General features: G+C 46.2%; 3 protein-coding genes across 6 annotated transcripts in view; 1 reads left to right on the top strand and 2 right to left on the bottom strand.

Annotated features, from left to right (window-relative positions):
* Positions 1-1,672, top strand: part of LOC106807349 — a 15,454-nt gene extending 13,782 nt beyond the window's left edge. For both annotated transcript variants that reach the window (XM_014809658.1, XM_014809657.1), the window contains one exon: positions 1-1,672. This exon is cut by the window's left edge. In XM_014809658.1, the coding sequence (XP_014665144.1) occupies positions 1-370 (370 nt within the window). In that variant the 3' untranslated portion in view covers positions 371-1,672.
* A 1,345-nt stretch (positions 1,673-3,017) lies between these two features.
* Positions 3,018-10,764, bottom strand: LOC106807351 (collagen alpha-1(III) chain-like). Of its 3 annotated transcripts, none has more exons than XM_014809662.1 (5): positions 10,681-10,764; positions 9,647-9,721; positions 8,073-8,175; positions 4,161-6,282; positions 3,018-4,109 (listed from the first exon to the last, which is right to left on the bottom strand). In XM_014809662.1, exons 4-5 carry the CDS (start codon positions 5,939-5,941, stop codon positions 3,344-3,346), a joined length of 2,547 nt encoding a protein of 848 aa, XP_014665148.1. In that variant the 5' UTR covers positions 5,942-6,282; positions 8,073-8,175; positions 9,647-9,721; positions 10,681-10,764; the 3' UTR covers positions 3,018-3,343. The 3 variants fall into 3 exon arrangements, with proteins under 3 accessions (XP_014665148.1, XP_014665147.1, XP_014665146.1); XM_014809661.1 differs by having other exon boundaries at positions 3,018-4,687; positions 4,733-6,282; XM_014809660.1 differs by having other exon boundaries at positions 3,018-6,282.
* Positions 10,765-16,210: 5,446 nt separating this feature from the next.
* On the bottom strand, positions 16,211-19,091 carry LOC106807343 (TATA-binding protein-associated factor 2N-like). The gene is made up of 4 exons (XM_014809651.1): positions 18,996-19,091; positions 18,602-18,644; positions 17,419-17,639; positions 16,211-17,164 (listed from the first exon to the last, which is right to left on the bottom strand). The coding sequence occupies exons 2-4, from the start codon at positions 18,638-18,640 to the stop codon at positions 16,732-16,734; spliced, it is 693 nt and encodes a 230-aa protein (XP_014665137.1). The 5' UTR covers positions 18,641-18,644; positions 18,996-19,091; the 3' UTR covers positions 16,211-16,731.
* Between the last annotated feature and the right edge of the window lie 1,123 nt (positions 19,092-20,214).

Raw genomic sequence — 20,214 nt, 5'->3', positions numbered from 1 at the left:
CTACGATTTCGACCGCGGTTTCCGCTACGCGTACCAGTACGGCCACCTGTTCTTCAACCCTGTGCCGGCGTACTTCAACGGACAGAAGATCCCGGTGGGTTACCCGTACGGACGCGGCGGGGCGACGTATGGCGGAGCAGGGTACGGCTTCAACGAAGGCAGAGGCAAGAGGAAGTTGGAGGAATACAGCCAGGACGCGCGCGATGATGGGACCGCTGTCGTCGGCCGAGCGACGTACGTCTCGCCGACAGTAGACGACAAGGAAACGTACGCGTCGGCGACGGATGCCGGGCGCGCATCGTACGCGGCACCGACGACCGGTGGCCGGGCGACCTACGTGTCGGCGACGGACGGCGGCCGAGCGACGTAACTGGTGATGATGGTAGCACAGTCGACGTACGGGTGGGATGTACGGGGGGAATGTGCATATACGAAGCATTCGTATCGGCATGCGTTTCTGTGATCAACCTCGCTGTTCCAACCACGCGTCAGTACGTTTGACACTTGGTTTCATTTCATTCGCATTTCTCGGTGGACATATTCACCCACCCCACACACACACAGGCACACTCGAGCGCCCTGTGTGCGTAGTAGGTATGTGCTGTTGTCGCCAGTAGTACTCAAGTGATTATAGCTATACAGCTTTGGACTGTAACAAAGGGCCGGAACAACGTTCACTCAGCCTCAAGCTTGTATTTAATATTTATCCGCACTTACGCATAATCGTCCCTATCTTCCCAATGCATGCCTGCTCCTGCGCTGACTAGCTGTAATGCCACGGTCGGATGAGCACTGAACTAAAATCATTTCCGCGCTTTTGTAAAAAATCCGCCATCTTTGGTTATCCGCATGGAATTGAACAGCGCAGCGCGCCATTGAAGAGTGCAGGTCACACACCACGACCAGCATGATCCATTTACTATAAGCGATCGAGTAAATTGTTAGGCCAGTTCAAGAAGCAGCGCGCTAGGTATTCACACAATACCCTCTATAGCTATTTGGATTCTCCGCTTCTGCCAGCGTGTGTCGATTAGACGTACCTTTCACTGCAATGTACGGCAAATCTAATGCCCTTTTATCGTCGGTAATGTATGGCAAGTTTGTCACATGCGCACTGAATCATTCAGCGCACGTTTCAACCTACATATTGACGAATTCCTTTCCTAAATGTGTGTCACACCATCGCCATCACCGGAGCGGTAGACGGGGCGTATATATGTTACGATTTTACGTTTACGGCTAGTACGGTACATGATTCACAATGACATGTTACCGCTGCTCGATCTTCTCTGCCTTTGTTAGCGAGCAATGATTAATGCTATGCGATGCTCGTGTGTATATGTTTCGGAAGAAAGACATTTGCTATACTGTTAAAAGAAGTGCAAACGCTGTATATCTGCATCTATCTCACACACACTGCTGTAACGTGTACTGACTTACCCTAAACAGACTGAATGCGCGCGTGTGGAGGTTTTACTATTATAACGAAATGCGAAACTAGATGAAAGTTAGCTGTCATATTATGTTATGTATAGATATGTCGCGAGGGGCGAATGTGACTCATCAGAAATTAGATTCATTCTGTGTAAAAACGTTTTACAATCACGTCATTTGTTTCATTTTAACTTATTACAAGTAGCATTTATAATAAATAATTAATTTATATGATAAATTGCGTCTAATATCTTTTTCATTCATGTCTTATCTTTTATACTATTCGACGCGCATTTGGTTTCCAGAAATGTAACGATGCTTGCCACTAGATGGCGCGTTGCACCGAACTAAAAGGGGACAAACGGTTGCATGCGCGCGGGTGCATGTGTGTGTGCATGAGTACGTGCGTGGCGTGCGTGGCGTGTGTGTGAGCGTGCGTGCGTGCGTGCGCGTGCATGTGCGTATGATTGTGTAGGGCCTATAACGTACAATAATATATGCACGCTTCAAATAAACGTACAAGGGTGAATAATCTAGAAGTAATAAATAATCTGCTTGCAGGTTTTCACCTTATATCATATATTACAATACTTATTTATTAATTCTATCGTTATTTAAAAATTGTAACTATAAATTGCTAATTTAAAACTTAATACGTATATGTAAATAATAAGTATGCACATGTAAGTATATTTACATGTACGCATATTCCAAGTCAAACACGCTGAAGAAATCGGTAAATGTACTGCATGTTACGGCATCTAGAAATTTTTACATCTTTGGTAATTTTTTCACCTTTAGTCTCTTTTCCCGAAGGGTTTTATCGAAAGAACTCGGCCCGGAACCCTTGATTTGATCTAGCTACGAACGGCTTTATCTTCTAATATCATTGCTGTCTATCAGTAGTACATTATGGGGCTTGGTAGAGATCCAACCTACGATTCACAGACCATCACAAAGAACGCGGTGACTTTGAACGTGTCCTTACGATTTATTCTATGACAAATGAAATTTCCACTCCTAAGGCGAACAATAGTTAAGTCTTAATGTATATTTCCCCAGTTAAGGTAGGTTCAAATTATGCTCCATAAAAAAATTGTGGTAAATCTTTACTATATTTTTAACTTTTTTAATCACGCATTTGCTTCCACCACCGGTGTCGCCACTGCAGGCGCCTCCACTAACGAACTTGCGCTACGCAACTTTTAAGCCACAGGCATAGGCAACAGAATTCTTAAACAGGACATTTTTGTATTCATGGATTTAAGAAAAAATAACTGCGGTATCTTATATTTCATTAATAGTTTCAGTTAGGTTACGCGTGTATTTTTCGTGAACAATAAGGCGGTTGGTTAAATAGTAGTTAGGTATAAATATATTGACACGTTTGTGAATCATGAACTGTCGTGCCAGCCTCAAATTTAAATATACTTAATATATAATATATGTATACCAACTTTATGAAATAAGAATCATAGTATACAACCGCACTTCAGTGTATTATTCTTCTCTGGGATAATTCATACACAGGTGATTTTCTGAAGTAGTAGGATGCAACATTGCGGGAATAAAAATAGTTCTTGTTTTTTCTTAAACAAATTCACTTTTATTGCAAACATAAGCCACGTGAACGCGCAGCAACAGCAGCGGCGCTTACAAACAGCACCAGCATTCCCACGCAGTTAGATAACAGCTCAACACGAACAAGCTCATACCATTCATCGACGAATATAAAATGAAAGAGCAACATCGGGCGCGGAATACTACGACAAAAACAACAGTTAACAAGCTGAAATAGTACCAAAAGCGACGACACACGATTGCACATAAAATCAAACAACGTATTTACAGCGCATGCAAAGCCTATCGATATAATATCGATCATAAATATACTTCATTCTTTACGAAATCACTTCCTACCGCTGCCCTGAGCAACGGGAGCTAGCAGCCATCCTAGACTAGGATCCATCGCCATCCCGGCACCGGCGTAGGCACTATTGCCGAGCGTCGAAGGGAAGAACGAGTGAACGGGGAATCCATTCGTCATGTAGGCACTGTTTGCCATTGTCTGCGATAGATTCGGACCCGGACTCGCGTACGCCGGAAACGCGCCCGGATGCGCCGACGGATGCGTGTTTGCGACTTGCGGCTGACCGAGTTGATGTCGGAATCCGGATGATCGAGCTGGTGCTCTACCGTAGCCGGCCGCTGGGTTCGCTGCAGCTGTCGGCCGGTTATAGTAGTTCTGCAGACGACCGACGTAGTGATTTGGAGCACCGCTAGTTCTCGTCGCTCCCACAACGCTACCACCCCTGCGCTCATGATTATAAATTTTACGCGCTGGATTGTTAACACTGGCAACGTACGGCTGTGTCGGAGCGCCGCCGTTGCCACGTTGCTTACCCGTGCTGTCACTCGCTGGGTCACTCTTTCCGTGACTGTTCTGGGATTTGTCTCCATGGACGCGGCTCTCTAAAGCTACGGGCGGGTAGCGACTGCCGAAGTTAGCCGCGTGAGTGTAGACAGGAGTCGTCGCCTGTGATGGTCTGTTGTAGACACTCGGCGGTTGACCTGGTGGTGGTGGCGCCACCTTCGCTGCGCTATAGTGTGCGGGCGAATGGTACCCGGACGTAGGTGGCGCTGCCTGTGATGGTTGATATCCAGGCGAGTAGTACCCGGATGTAGGTGGCGCTGCCTGTGATGGTTGATATCCAGGCGAGTAGTACCCGGATGTAGGTGGCGCTGCCTGTGATGGTTGATATCCAGGCGAGTGATGTCCGGATGTAGGTGGCGCTGCCGCTGACGTTTGGTAACCAGGCGACGGCGACGCCGACAGCCCGTAGAATGCAGGCGCCGGGGTCGAATGCAAGTATAGAGGTTTATCATGTTCGCTAGGTGGCAGCACCAGTGTGCGGCCGTACTTTGTCTGCGTAGATGACACTCCGTACGACGGCAATCGGCTCTGCTCCGAGAGAGGTCCGTGCGCGACGTGCAGCGGTGGCTTTGCTACAGGGTGGGTCGACTGGATACCCTGGTGCGCAGCGGGCGTGAGGTGAGCTGCTAAAGGTATAGGCGCATGCTGGCTGCCTCGTTGCGCGGTCGGCGTGTAGCCAGGGTAGCCTGGCTGGCTGCCCCGACGGGCAGTGGGAGAGTAATTAGGGTATGCTAGCTGACTACCCTGATTCGCAGCGGGAGGTGGGTAGCCAGGGTGTGCTGGGTGGTTACCCTGATTCGCAGCGGGTGGATAGCCAGGGTATCCTGGCTGACTACCCTGATGTGCGGGGGGTGGGTAGCCAGGGTATGCTGGCTGACTACCCTGATGTGCGGGAGGTGCGTAGCCAGGGTGTGCTGGGTGGTTACCCTGATTCGCAGCGGGTGGATAGCCAGGGTATGCTGGCTGACTACCCTGATGTGCGGGAGGTGCGTAGCCAGGGTGTGCTGGGTGGTTACCCTGATTCGCAGCGGGTGGGTAGCCAGGGTATGCTGGCTGACTACCCTGATGTGCGGGAGGTGGGTAGCCAGGGTATGGTGGCTGACTACCCTGATGTGCGGGAGGTGCGTAGCCAGGGTATGCTGGCTGACTACCCTGATTCGCAGCGGGTGGATAGCCAGAGTATGCTGGCTGACTACCATGGTGGGCAGCAGGCGGATATCGGGCGGCGAGGGGAGCAGGGTATGCTGGCTGACTACCCTGGTGCGCAGCGGGCGCATAGTGAGAGTGAGCAGGTTGACCGCGATGGGCGGCGGGGGGATAGCCAGGGTATTGACCGTGACCCTGACGGCTGGCCGTCTGTGCGTACGGTACATACGCGCGGCCGGCCGGCGAATACCCTGTAGCGGGGGCCGCTTGCGCGCGCGTGCCGTACGGATGCTGCACTGCTCCTTGATACGCAGGGTAGGGTAGCGGCTGCGACGGTGGCGCCGTCCTGCGGTTGAACTGTGCTCCGTACAGCGGGCCGCGGTGGGGGGCGTGGGAGGATGAGGGTGCCGGCTGCACGCCCCCCGGGTACTCCCCGCCCGCGTAGAAAACACCCGACGATAAGGCCTTTAAGTCGATTCCGTTCGTCTCGGCCGTGGACGGAAATCCGGCGGCGGCCGCCGGCGGATATCCGGCGGCGGGCGCGTACGGAGTCCCCGCCGATCCCGGCCCGAACGGCTGCCCGGGGGAAGCGCCGATGCCAGCTAAGGGCGGAGCAGGAAAACTCCCACGCCCCGGATATCCGCCGCGTCCCGGAAACCCGCCGCGTCCCGGAAACCCGCCGCGTCCCGGAAACCCGCCGCGTCCCGGAAACCCGCCGCGTCCCGGGTACCCGCCCCGTGCGGGATACCCACCCCGTGCCCCCGGTATCCCTCCTCCAAACGCGGGAATGCTCCCCGACCCGCCGTAGCCTCCGATCAGCGGCAGCCCTCCCTGTGCTCCCGGTCCTCCCTGTGCTCCCGGCCCTCCCTGTTGGGAGAGGGAGGCGATATAGAGCATATAGAGAAGCTCCGGATCGGGAGGCAACATCGAGAATACGACGGACGGGAACGGCTTGTAGAAACTGTTTCCGAACTGGTAGCCGAAGCGCTGACCCTTTTGTGCTCGTAGCCCTCGTTCTCGAACGCGTATCGCTTGTCGTTCGCTTTCGTCTCGCTCTCGCCCAGCAGCCTGTTCTGGCGATGCTGGTTGTACCCCTGGTGGTCGTGCTTGTTTCCGCCACTGAACGCACCGCGCCTGTACTCGCCATTGGTGGCGTATAGGTGCGCGCCGCCGTCGGTTCGGGCCGCCTGGCTGCTGTGACCCGCATTGTTTCGCACGTAGAGCGGCACCTCTTTGCCGTATTCGCCGGCCGCCGTGTGCTGAGTGACCTGTGACAACGAGAGAACGACGCGTGGAATTAGGTTACGTAGCCGACGGCGGTGGGGGGGGGGGAGGAGGCGGGGGAGGAGGGGGGGGGGAGCGTGACTTCGTAATGACATGCCTGGCTCTCTCTCTCTCTCTCGCGCGCGCGTTCGCTCTCCTCTCTCTCTCTCTGCTTCTGCTTCTCTCTCTCTCTCTCTCTCTCTCTCTCTCTCTCTCTCTCTCTCTCTCTCTCTCTCTCTCTCTCTCTCTCTCTCTCTCTCTCTCTCTCTCTCTCTCTCTCTCTCTCTCTCTCTCTCTCTCTCTCTCTCATTCTCGCTCCAGCGTTATGCGCACGCGCATGCGCCCTGGAAATGTTTCGCACATGCGCGTCCGCGTTAATATGCACGCCACGCAAGTGTTCGAATTATAATTGCGTCACACCTCGCCGCACATTACGCCTTAATAACTGCGCATTGACTGTCCGGAAAGAAAACAATGAGGGCTTGCGCATGCGCGTCACGGTTGTTGCTCGCATACGATCATTATGGGGACACCCGAAGACGCGCTTATAGGTTGAACAGCCAGCGGCAACGCTGACAAGACAAGGGCGGCGTGTATGTAGGCAGCATCAACAGAGGTTACGAAATCTGCCTGACCTTTAGTCACAGTTAACGCGCGTGACAAGCATGCACGATATATTGCGCGTTGACTGTTTATTACTCTGCGTGAATGATCGAAATATGTCACGAGAGGTTTTCATCCATGTCTACGTCTACGGCATATTATCTTGTAATTTTAATTTCCTATTTTATACTGAAGAGAGTAGTGGTTCGAAGGCTCAGTTTCGAAATTCTCAGTTTTTCGAAATTATTATTTACTGAACAAAAAAAAGTGATAGTCAGATCTGCTATGTCAAATCCATTTCCATCAGTCTCTTATCTCAAATATTTAATATCTCATTCTCATTCTCACTTAAAATATCATTTACGAAACTAAAAAAGTCATAGTTCGCAGTAGTAGTAGAAGGTGTAACAATCTACAGTTTCATTTCCATTTCCAGCAATATCTTATCTCCTATATTCAATATCCAAACAAAATTGTGAACGGCCTAACTGCGCATGAGAACAACGCAGATGCAGTACTGGTTAATATAACTAGTATCTCAGTTCAAGATCACTCCAAGGTCGCCATATAGAACTTGATTACCGGCGACGTGTACGTTTGCGTCTATACAAAACTCACTGGCGTTCACCTTTTGCTGGTGTTCACACCAACAGAAGCTCATAGCGATGAAAGAGCCACACGAGTAATAGCACAGACACTTGGAACGTCTCAATAAAAAAATAAAAATGGTAAATAAACACGAAATGTATTTACTACCAAGGTCTTAATGTTTCTCTACTCTCTTTCGCCTATTATTGCCGATAACTTCCTGTAAATGCCGTTCATATGCTCGTCTGCAACACATGAATACCCCGCACGCACGCCGCTGTGCACAAACAACTAGAATATCGAGTTTCTATATTATTATATTCTAATTGTTTGTGCACAGCGGCGTGAGTGCGGTGTACTTGTGTGTTGCAGAGCAGCATTTGAACGGCATTTACAGAAAGTTATCGGCAATAATAGGCGAAAGAGAGTAGAGAAACATTAAGATTTTGGTAGTAAAAACATTTCGTGTTTATTCACCTTTTTTATTGAGACGTTCCAAGTGTCTGTGAGTAATAGGGAACACGTGACCCGTACCACTAAGTCACACGCCACCAGGTCACACGCCACTAAGTCACACGCCGCCAGGTCACACACGCGAACTTACCCAGAAGACGAAGGCACCGAGAATCACAGCCAAACTTCCTTTTGTCATTTCACACCGCGTACATAGTAGCTTCGTCCATCCGAGTCAACCATCCGCGCTCCACCTGAAGAAGAAGCTCACAGGATGATCGCACAGTGAGATTTTTTCGAGAGAGAAAGAAAGAGAGAGAGAGAGAGAAAAAAAAGAGAGAGATTAAACCCTCGCGACTGCACAGCGACCGCGACAGTCATCCCCCGGGCGCGTGTGAACTATATATGTTTGGGAAGCGGCAGCGACGGAGAGCGCTAGGAATGGCGACAGAACTGTGTCAGAGGGTGTAGCCTGTGACTCGGTTTACGGCTCGACGGCCGTGCCGTACAGCGCGCCGCGGTCACCAGGATGTAGTGTCGACGATACTCACTGTACCTGTACGTGACGTGACTGACTGAGAGAGAGAGAGAGAGAGAGAGAGAGAAGAGAGAGAGAGAGAGAGAGAGAGAGAGAGAGAAAGAGAGACGAGAGAGAAGAGAGAGAGAGAGAGAGAGAGAGAGAGAGAGAGAGAAGAGAGAGAGAGAGAGAGAGAGACGAGAGAGAATAGAACTAGGGAGAGAGAGCGAGGGTCAGAGCGAGAAGAGCGGAGAGAGAAGAGAGAGGGAGAGAGAGAGAGAGAAAGAAAGAAAGAGAGGGAAGAAAAGAGAAAGAGAGAGAGAGAGAGAGAAGAGCGAGAGGAGAAGAGAAAGAGAGAGAAGAGAGAGAGGAATGGACGAGGAACGGGGCTGTCGGAAATTCACAACAATATCCGGCAATCTCTCACAGTCCGCCATTTTACCGCCATTATATCAATAAAAAAAAAGATAGTATAATATATATTATATATATATATATATATAATAGAGAGAGAAGAGAGAGAGAGACGAGAGAGAAGAGAGAGAGAAGAGAGACGCAGAAACACACACACAACACACACGCACACAACACACACACACACACACACACACACCACACACACCCACCCCACACACACACACACATTAATATATAATATAATATATAATATGATTATATATTATATATATACTTTTTTTTATGATATAATGGCGGTAAATGACTGTGGGAAATGCCGATATTGTTATGAATTCGCGACAGCCCCGTTCCTCGCCATTCTCTTCTCTCTCTCTCTCTTCTCCTCTCTCTCATCTCTCTCTCTCTCTCTCTCTCTTCTCTCTCTCTCTCTCTTCTCTTCCTCTCTCTTCTCTCTCCGTTTCTCTCTCTTCCATTTCTCAGGTCGGCTCCGATTCTTTCTCTCTCTCTCTATCTCTTTCTCTCTCTCTCTCTCAGTCAGTCACGTCACGTCATATATATATATATATAACTACATTGGATTGTGATGGTGTATTATCTGAATCATTTAGAGTTATTATGCACATGCCCATAATGTATAGAAATAAATCGCTGGTATTCATGCATGTATGACATAATATAACCATAATGTTCAACCCTTATAGTATATAGCTCCTTAGAATGTATTGAATATATATTTGTAATAATAAAACGTACGTAGACGACTACTCTCCTAATTACGAATGCAGACTTACCAGAAGACCTATATAATGTCGAAACCTCGGTTTTCCACGCTACGCACAGAATAGACCAACGGAGAAACTGCAATACTGAAACAGCAAAAAGATCATTAGGTGACGTGAAGCGACGGTACGCCCTCTAACGACATCGTGACGACATAGACCCTTACTGCAAGGTTGCTTTCGCTCATCTCACGGCGAACGACATCAATCTCTAGGGGAAAAACACGCGGAATAAGTACGGAATAGGCGGAACCAGTGCGTTCAGACGATTAGCAAAGGTGGTGATGACTTCTAACGGCACTGGAGTTTTGTTGAAGTGACGCTGAAACGATGTTTTAATTGCAGCGACGGTGACATTGTTCAACTAGCACCGCATAATTGCGTTTGCTAATGGAGACAACGTGATTTTATTAGTTCCTGTAAACGCTCCCAAGCTGCGGGCAGATGTCCCGGCGTCGACGCAAACACAAGAACGTCTGAGCAATCGCTAGAAGGCAAAGTCGACGACGCATACTGGTGTGTCATGTAGGCTAATATGTCACAGCACCAGCAGTGTACGTATTTAAGAGAATTCTCTCATTCATGCACTCTTGATAACACGACGTCACGTCAAACGTAAGCAAGCGAACGCTTGGAGGCACAGAAGCATGTTGAAGGCACCGGCGACATAGATACACAATTAACCTCCTACATGAAAATCTTCACGCGTTCCTTCTGTCACTCCGTCGCTCTGGATCACTTAAATTCCTCAACCGCTTGTGCGACGAAACAAGCGCCGGACAGCGAGTCGAATTGTCCGCTAAATGAAACATACACACACGCGCGCACACACACACACACACACACGCACGCACACACACGACGCGCGCACACACATACACACAAAAACACACACACGCGCGCGCGCACACACACACGACACACACACACACACACACACACACACACACACACACACACACACACACACACACACACACACACACACACACACACACACACACACACACACACACACACACACACACACTGGCGATACACTGCACCTTGAACTGTTCGAGACTTGTAGCCCACTCCTGTCTCCACCGAAACTTGCAATGACACTGAACAGCCAACGTGCAATGTCGCCCGACCTTACGTAACGGTTTTACGAGTGACCTCACCCGATTGCGCGCCGCGCATGACAATAGACTCGGGTCGTCTGCGCGCGCGAGTACGTACGCTATCTGCATGCCATGCCGCAGTTCCCCGCAACTCCCCCACGACGCGCGCAGCGGGACATGGCTGGACGGTCAGACGGCCCCGACCCTGCCGCAGATCATCAGCTGATCACAGACGCCAGGTGCATTAGGTTCGTAGCTCATTTGACCACGTACGTGTGGTCATCGTGTGCACATCGCCGGACCGTGGCTGGAGGGCAGAAAGGTCACGGTGACGATGTGATGTCAATCAGGAGGAAGTGTTTATCACGCAAACGAGCGTGGGGTTAATACCGAATTAATTTGTTGTGATTATTCGACAGTGTGCGGACTAGATATACTACCAGGAGTGAATAATAATAGATCTATTATTATTCAGTCCTGACACTATCACGGGCGGGCGGATGTGATTACGGTGGAAGAGGAGGGGGAGGTTTATAATTATATTTCTCCTAATTATATTTCTTCTTAGATATTTAATTAAGTTAGATTCACGCTAATGGAACACGTTTCGTAGATCCAAATGCCCGTATGGCGGTTGATGTGCGGATGAAAGCGCCTTTAGAATGATGGCAATTTTAGGATTGATAATTCTTATTCTCGTAAATCTTATTAAATGTCTTCTTTCTAGCACAACAATGTCATAATTATCTTATCGCGTGCGTGACAAAGTCTAGTGAATGCGCGTAACAACGGAGGGCTGTTTGCATTACGGTCGATTTACGGTTACCTGACTTTTATGCAGTCAATCTCCAGTGTAGTGTTAAGCCAAACAGTATTTATACTATTTCGTAGCAGAAGTTTATAATCAGAGACGCGGAGTTCACGCGTCTGTAAATTCATTATACTGCTTTACAACAGCAAAATATACCTTCCGTGAACGGAGGAGCGACATTCCTGACGGGCAACTATTAGACACGCTCTCTCTCGCCTCACCTTCTCTCTCTCTCTCTCTCTCTCTCTCTCTCTCTCTCTGTGTCTCTGTGCGTGTGTGTGTGTGCGCGCGCGCGCGTGCGTGTGTTTGTATAATATTATCAGGAGTAAGATAATATAGGATTATCCTATATTATCTTACTCCTGATATTATATATATCTGTGTGTGCATTAACGTTCTCTCTTTCTCGTGGGCCGCACCCATTCTCTCATTTTCCTCCTCTCTCTCCCTCGCTCGCTCTCTTTGCCCTCTCTCGTTCTCTCTTATTACCAGTTTCTATCAATATAGTGCAGGAAATTAGTTACAGCTGATTCATGTACAGGAAGTATAAGATTTACGAACAAAACTGGTTACAAAACACCCTACGTAAGTTGATCGGAATTAGGAACTCAGTCATGAATACGTAATTTGTTTTCTGTGTGATCGTAGAGCGTAGATATATTTGAATGTTATTAAATTATTATTAATTAAAAATTAAACTTTTATACTTAATTATAATTAAAATAATTTTTAGAAAGTACGTAGTTTACAAGTCTAGGTGTTAGTAACCAAAATAAATAAATAATTGGTAAGCTCTTTGTAATTGTAAAACTACAGACATTACATAGATGTCATTACATAGATGTAATGAATGATAACAAGAACAACAACATAAAACAATAGATCAGCAATAAGTTATACAGCGTCATCGTTACACAGTTGCCATTCTATTATAGGTGTGTATTTTTTCTCTAACGTGCGGTAGGTGGACAACATCGGCGGGTATTGTCAATTGTTCTCCGTTATGAGGTTACTGTGGCCATCATTGGTTGGTTACTGTTACTCTAGTGCTGCGTGACACCGCATAGCAATGAAACGCTACGCAACATCACACGCATGACCGTGTCAAGCTGGTAACTGTACGTTTGCGCGTGTGCGTGGGTGTCACGTCTGTATGTGTGAGTGCGTGCGTGCTTTACGAATGCGAATATGCTTACGTAGTCTGCAGCACCGGCCGCGTCACTATTGACCATAAACTCTAAGTTGCGATGATGGTTTCATCTACCCAAGCTGCGTCACTTCAGGAGCTACGCAACAGCAGCCATACTGGATTGAAAATCACTCTATGCCCTAGGGCAGGGAAGTAAAACGATAGTAAAGTGATCTATTTATTTTTCATTTTTCTGGCTAACGTGTATCTTTGAGCAAACTCTCCACAGAGAGGAGGTTCAGTCAGCTAAGTGATATTTGAAGGTGCTAGCATAGCGCAGGGCGATTTAAATTCTAGTATTGAACTCGTGCATTGTAAATAAAAATTTAAAATAAACCAGATAAGCCTTTGTATTTAAATCATGACGCACGTGTATATGGAAAAGACTTCTTAAAAATTCAGCTAGAATGGTTAAATAACATCAGCATAAAGCACCGTAGCATATCAAACAAATGCGTAGAAATTAAGTTTAGACAAGCTATAAATTTTGAGTCGAGCGTTGTTATTCAAATGATGAAACAAGCGCGTGCGCGTGCGCATGCGTGTGTGTGCGCGCGTGTGTGCACGTATACATATATAATGTGTGTGTGTGTGTGTGTGTATGTGTGTGCTGTGTGGTGTGTGTGTGTGTTTGTTGTTTGTGTGGGTGTGCTGTGTGTGTGTGTGTGTGTATGTGCTGTGTGTGTGTCGTGTGTGTGTGTTGTGTGGTGTGTGTGTGTTGTTGTGTATGTGCTGTGGTGTGTGTGTGTGTGTGTGTGTGTGTGTGTGTGTGTTGTGTGTGTGTGGTGGTGTGTGTTTGTGTGGTGTCGTGTGTGTGTGTGTGTGTGCCCCGTGTGTGTGTGGGTGTGTGTGTGGGTGTGTGTGCATGCTTGATTACCGCCTTCTAATGATTCCAGTTATCATTATCAAATTAAGCAATCATACGACTCACGTTCTTTACAGTGTAACCTAAACCATCTAAACGGTAATATCGCCCTTAAACATGCGCGGAGCACATCATGGAGCACATGTATATGAGCAACTATTTCTAATCGCTATCAACACTTACTAATATGCATTTATTATTATTATTATTATTATTATTAATAATAATAATAGTAATAATAATAATAGTTAGAATAATAATAAAGTGCCCGTGGCTACAGTGTCTGAGCTGGCAAAAATAATTGAGCAGATATAATGTAATAATAGAATATAATTTGTATATAAGGATGTTGTTATATTTTGTATAATAGTGTTTATATACTATATGTTATATTATATACAGCTCAGTAGCAGAAACCGAGGATTACTAGGACTAGCGCCATCTATCGATAGGTAATATCACAAAAGCCGCTTTACGTACCACTGTGAAAATGAGACCGCAGCCAGTGCAGGTAAATGCGCTTGCTCTGAGTTATTCATCCGTGATAAACGCCAAGCGCAAGTGTAGTAACTTCCATAAATTCGTTCCAGATAAAATACAGCCAGAATAATCACATGAAATTCACGAGAAAAACAATTTAAATTTCGGCGAAATATCTTTGATGACACAGCTATAGGACAACCCCGACTCGAAGGATAGTATGTCACCGTCTCGTAAATATTAACTCTTAATTCTTTCATCCTGATTGTGTTTACTAAATTACGTATTTCTCAATTTTAAACGCACATCAAAGTGTCTACACTGAACTAGCCGAACTGACGCTGCATGAAAGCCTGAAAATAGGCATATTCTGTTATTGCTCAGAAATCTGTTTGTTTTATAGTCGAATTACTGTAATATACTCCTATTTCGTCAAATATAGAACAATCTTATTGTATACTTTTTTATACTATATGCCTATGTAGCCTATACCGCATTATCGCGTAGCACTGGATAAGGGTCAATTTTCTCTTCTTTTATTCGAAGATACACCTATTACTCATAGATATCGAACTTTGATTAACGAATATCGCTTATTAGAATCGAGTCCTGCATGTATTGCTTAACATAAATTTTATAACGAGTGAGGGAAGCGCGAATGTATTTGTGTTGTGTGCTGTCGTGAATATTTGTATCATTGAATAATATTTTAATATACATTAATACCAGGAGTTTATCATCTCAGTATAAGCAAGAAATTTGCAGTGAAACTATTGGGCAGACCTTGAATAGCCAGCATATTTCGATAGACGCAAGAGACCGTTCATTAGACTTTTTTTATTTGACGGCACAAAGTCAGGGGGCCGTTGTCAGAAACATCGTAAAGTTAATGCTAATGCTCACTTGTTTGAGACACCATTTGTAATTTTTGAGAGTCGGGACACGATAAAATTTATTGCTGGTATGATGTGGTCAAATCAATTTTTCTATGCTATAACTGCATAAAATCTTGGTGTTTTGAATGTTGGTATAATCAGTGATATTTCCATTGTCAGGTGAGACTATATTCAGCTATACTTCGTTTTTCTGAGCCAAAAAACTCGCAATACACACTTTAATGCTACGATAACACTTACGACTAATGTTAATGTTACGAGAGTAGCGTTGACAGAAACACATCGTAGCTACGAGCAAACTCACGATAACAGGAACTTCATAATTTCATGTCACAAGGCTGCTGATTGGATGAGAATCGATCACAAAATTCAAATTCATACATATTCATTGTACATCACAGTAATTTATGCATATTATGATGGCTAACCACATATAAATAATATTTGATGAAAAACGACGTGGTCATGAATTTATTCTGCACAACAAGACAAATTCTCACACTGTAACGCGAGACGCGAGAATCGTGGCAAGTGGCAAAGTAGTTTAAACAAGAGAACAAATGCCATACACCATTTGTAAATGTTTTGCTTTGTTTTATGATCGGTAGATAATTAATGATTTTGACGAAAAACACACATTTTATTCATTATTATAAAATATAATATCACTATAATTGTAATTCGTAGTGTAAATGTGTTATTTTCATCTTAATATTAAAGTTACGAGAGGGTCTGGACTCTCGTAATGTTAAGAGGATATTTTCGAGGATTTTTCATTCTCGTAACTTTGCGATGTTTCTGTCAACGGTTTACAAGTGGAAGTTAATGTTAAGACTAATGTTAAGACTAATATTGTTTCTGACAACGGGCCTCTGGTGAATTACAAAGAACCAATAAAATATTTATAGTACGCTCTGCGAACAAGAAATAACGTGAGAAAACAGCGAATGCCTTGTTAAGATCGTAGCTAAGTTACGGAATTATATGACAGTATATCCTAATTGTATGAGAGTATATTCTAATTGTGTGGAAGTATATCCTAAATGTGTGAGTATAGTTTTATCATAATTGTGTGACGCATTAAAAACGCTTAAAATTAGTGCAAAAGGAGAGGAGATTTTGGATAGCTAATACTGATGTGACGTGTATTGTTGATGCCTCAATTCACACGAAGTGCCGCACTTAGTAATGCAAGTAAGTAGAACATATTTGGCAAAATAAAACAAAATGCATATTTTTAAATAACAATGTATATTTTAACAAGAATTATATACAAACAATGCAACAGTCAACCTGTTTCCATTCATCGCTATCAGAAAATGAGATAAAGTGGAATATTGAGCGCAAGACAGGCCCATAGATATTACTCAATGTCGTACGGAGGTTAAGTGTGCCTTCAACAACAAATGTTAATAATAACAAGAAGTATGTCTATGTTATGGTAATGAAAAGTAGATAAATATTAATGAACATCGTTATGATTAGCGTACAGGGACCCTCTGCAATGCGGTATGAGGAAGCGTTTAAAGCTAGCTAGCGCTCTGACACGACAGACAGTAGTTTTAGTACAGCAGGGCAAGCGTTGGCGATTAAGCCGCCAGCCCCCTACATCCACGTGTGTCTCCTACTCCTAGGGCAAAATTCGACGACAAAGGTTTATGCTGAAGATGATTATCCCAGCGAGAGAACGAAGGCTGAATATCACACGTGCGCCTTATAGACATGCGTAAGGCTAATGCCCATATCCTCCTCTTCAATATCCGCCTCCTCGTCCTCCTCCTCCGTATCCTCCTCCCCCATATCCTCCTCCCCCATATCCTCCTCCTCCGTATCCGCCGCCTCCGTAACCACCGCCTCCGTAACCACCGCCTCCGTAACCACCGCCTCCGTAACCACCGCCTCCGTATCCACCGCCTCCGTATCCGCCGCCTCCGTAACCACCACCTCCGTATCCACCGCCTCCATGTCCTCCTCCGTATCCACCGCCTCCATGGCCTCCTCCTCCGTATCCACCGCCTCCATGGCCTCCTCCTCCGAGAGTAGGGTAGTAGGGGTTGTAGTTTCCGTAAGCGTACGTGGCGTGCGGCTTGTAATAGGAGAATCCGTCCTTGTAGCCGTAGCGTTTGCCCTTGTTGTAGACTTTCTTGTTGTTAATGTAGTTGTGGTTATCGTACAGTCCCTTGTTTCTAAAAGAAAGAAATCGCTGGGTAATGTTTGCTCGCGTGTCTCTCGTTTACCGCCGCGTCCCTCTTTTGCTTCCCCCACCCCTCATTCTATCTCACTCGTTCTCGCTATTGTACACGCGAAAACACGCGGACAGAAATTGGTGAAACTCACGACCAATGGCCTTGGTTACACCTTAGATTTACCATAGCGTTCCTCCAATCCCACGCAGCCTTCTTTATTTCTACTGGAGATTCAAGAACTGAAAGACACTTACATGTATCCGAAGTTGCTCTTGTAGTGGTTGTTCTGCTGGTATCCATCATGGCCGTACAGTTTTCCGTACTTGTCGTATCCCTTCTTGTACGCGCCACCGTAATGCTTTCCGTAATTGTCTCCGTATCCTTTGTTACCGTAGGTGTTCGAGTGAGCGTTTCCCAGGTTTGGGTAGTAGCCAGGAGAGTAGTAGGAAGGCGCTGAAGCTTGTACGTAAGCAGCCTGCAAAACCACAAGAGGATGCGTCACTGACTAGCCAAAAAACACACCGCACAGCTATGCCAAACGATGTATACTACAGCGCTTATATTCTCAGTGCGGTTTCGTACTTGGGGCCTTATTCTATCTAAACATAAGAGATGGCAGTATCAGTGTTTAAAACGAGCAATCTTTGCCGAGCTGTCACACAATGACGTGACACGGAGACCATTAAACAGTTATTATACGATACCGTACAGTCATCTGACCGTCCTGAATACTAGAATACACATCAACTGTCGTGTCGGAACGAATTTAGAGCACGCGAGCAAATCGAGTCACGGCCCGCGATAGACCGACTCGATCGCTAACGAACTTAGTGAACTAATAAAACCAAAGAACGTTTGTCAACGTCAACTGGGAACTGATAGAGCTTGTTTGGGACAGCCACGCCGACCCTACGTACCGCGTAGCGTTAAACCACTGGCTTGACTGTCCGGGGGTGGGGGTGTCACCGAGTGTGCACGGGTAAATAACTACTTACACCGTGACAGGCCTACATACGAAACGATGTAACAGAGGACGAGCTACTGTACGGTCATAGCGTTAAACCAGTGTCGTATCATGACCCTTATAGAGTATGTATTCGTGTATAGGTGTGCATGTGTCTAGATTGTATAGAGTGTTGGCGTATAGGTGTATAGAGTATAAGTGTATCTTTAGGTACAGGTGTCTAGAATGTATAAAGTGTTGGCGTAGAGGTGTATACGTGTCTAAATTGTATAGAGTATAGGTGTATAGAGTATAGGTGTATATTTAGGTACAGGTGTCTAGAATGTAGAGAGTATAGGTGTGTAGGTGTATGCGTGTCTAGAGTGTATAGATTGTAGAGAGTATAGGTGTATAGGTATAGATGCTTGCGTGATCACATAGTAAGATGCGGTACATGTGTTAGATGCGAGACAGGTTCGCTGCTGTAGACTTACCAGGCATATAGCCGCCGCTATAGTAATGATGATATTCATTGTCCTGCAAAAGAAAGACTTCAAATTAGTAAGCTTCAATGCTCACACAGTCGCATTCAGTTATCTCTAGTAATAAAAGCTTGCCGAGTTTTCAGGTTTTTGTGTGTAATTCTTAATAACAAGTTAACAACGTGAGGGTTAAGTTAGATAGACAATGAAGAAGTAAACACGCGATATCTTTCGATTGTGAAACAGTTTCACACAGAATTGAAGTAAAGCGTCACATTTCAAAAACGTGAATAAGCAAAACACCGGCACGACTACGCGATAAAATCAGGAAATGCTCGTCGTATGCCTACACAATCCCACGCCAATGCTACCTCCTCGAATGCAGTCAGTCGACGCTTTCACTTACCTTTGTTAGTAATCCTTTCGTATCCTCACAAAGTGCGCACAGGCTAGGAGCTCGGACCAGTACTGTGAGCACTTTCACATCGATCAGGTTTTATACTCGCCACGGTGTCAATGCGACCCGCGTTAGCGCGCAAGCTTGCATGCTCCACCTGAGCGCTGAACGCACGCCGAGAGCGTCACCAGAGTTGTCATCGAACTTCGCCGGCGGCTAGGGGACAGTGGGTCATAAAGGTGGGGACCAAATAATTGCGGCAGAGGCGCGATGCCCGAGTGCAAACTAGTGTGCGACACTCGCCTCGCTCGCCAATGTTCAAATTACGGGGGCGAAAGGTTGTAGACAAAGTGGATAATTAAGGCCAGGTTTTTACCCGTTGGTATGTCGTAATGAATGACAAGGGCTGTCAACCTATGGCCCAGCACACCCGCACACTAAGCATGCACAGTCTGGCCCTCTGAAGAAAAATATACGCATGAAACGCGCGAAGTTCTGAAGGCGGGAAAATCTGCCCCTTTATTATTTCGTCTAGAAAAACATTCGCGATTGGAAGTTCGTCACATGAAAAATGGGGACAGAACTTTAAATTGATATGACTAGAATTCATAGCAGTTAGGATAAATTCGAATTATAAAAGCAGTGAGAATAATTGCTATGGAAAAGTATAGGAACAGCGGCGTGGGGTTATAAGTGAAAGACGCCAGCGAAAATAAAGTTGAAACATATTTTCGTGGTTCGCAAGGTATCGGGCACATGTCACATTCCATATGCATGAGCAAAACGAGTGGATATCGCACAAAGCAAGAAAACAGGACACATGAGTGCGAAGAGTTGATGGCGAAAGCGAGCGAGCGAGCGAGAGAGAGAGAGAGAGAGAGAGAGAGAGAGAGACGGCGCGCGAGAAAGAGAGAGACGGCGCGCGAGAGAGAGAGAGAGAAAGCGCGTGAGAGAAGTGGGGAGAAAGCGAGCGAGAGAGAGAGAAACAGAGAGACAGAGAGAGAGAGAGAGAGCGACAGTGAGGGGGAAGATAGTGAGCGAGCGAGCGAGCGAGAAAGAGAGAGAGAGAGAGAGAGATCGCCCGCGCGAGAGAGAGAGAGAGGGCGAGAGAGAGAGAGAGAGTGGAGAGAGAGAAAGGAAAGAGCACAAGAAAAAGGCAGAAATCTGAGAACGAAAGCGCACACAAGAGAGATGAGACGATTAGAAATGAAGAAAAGAAGACGAAGGA

Source organism: Priapulus caudatus, unplaced genomic scaffold (genome assembly GCF_000485595.1).
Source record: "Priapulus caudatus unplaced genomic scaffold, Priapulus_caudatus-5.0.1 Scaffold209, whole genome shotgun sequence".
In the NCBI taxonomy this organism is placed as follows: domain Eukaryota; kingdom Metazoa; phylum Priapulida; class Priapulimorpha; order Priapulimorphida; family Priapulidae; genus Priapulus; species Priapulus caudatus.
Note: the sequence above shows the minus strand (reverse complement) of the source record. Positions and strands in the feature narration are given on the sequence as shown.

Bases quoted from the DNA above. Each gene is read 5' to 3' on its own strand.
- LOC106807343 (XM_014809651.1), bottom strand. From the start codon at position 18,640: ATGAATATCATCATTACTATAGCGGCGGCTATATGCCTG. The intron at 17,640-18,601 runs GTAAGTCTACAG...GTGGTTTTGCAG, and splicing joins TAGCGGCGGCTATATGCCTG to GCTGCTTACGTACAAGCTTC. The intron at 17,165-17,418 runs GTAAGTGTCTTT...TCTTTCTTTTAG, and splicing joins AAGAGCAACTTCGGATACAT to AAACAAGGGACTGTACGATA.
- LOC106807351 (XM_014809660.1), bottom strand. From the start codon at position 5,941: ATGTTGCCTCCCGATCCGGAGCTTCTCTATATGCTCTATATCGCCTCC.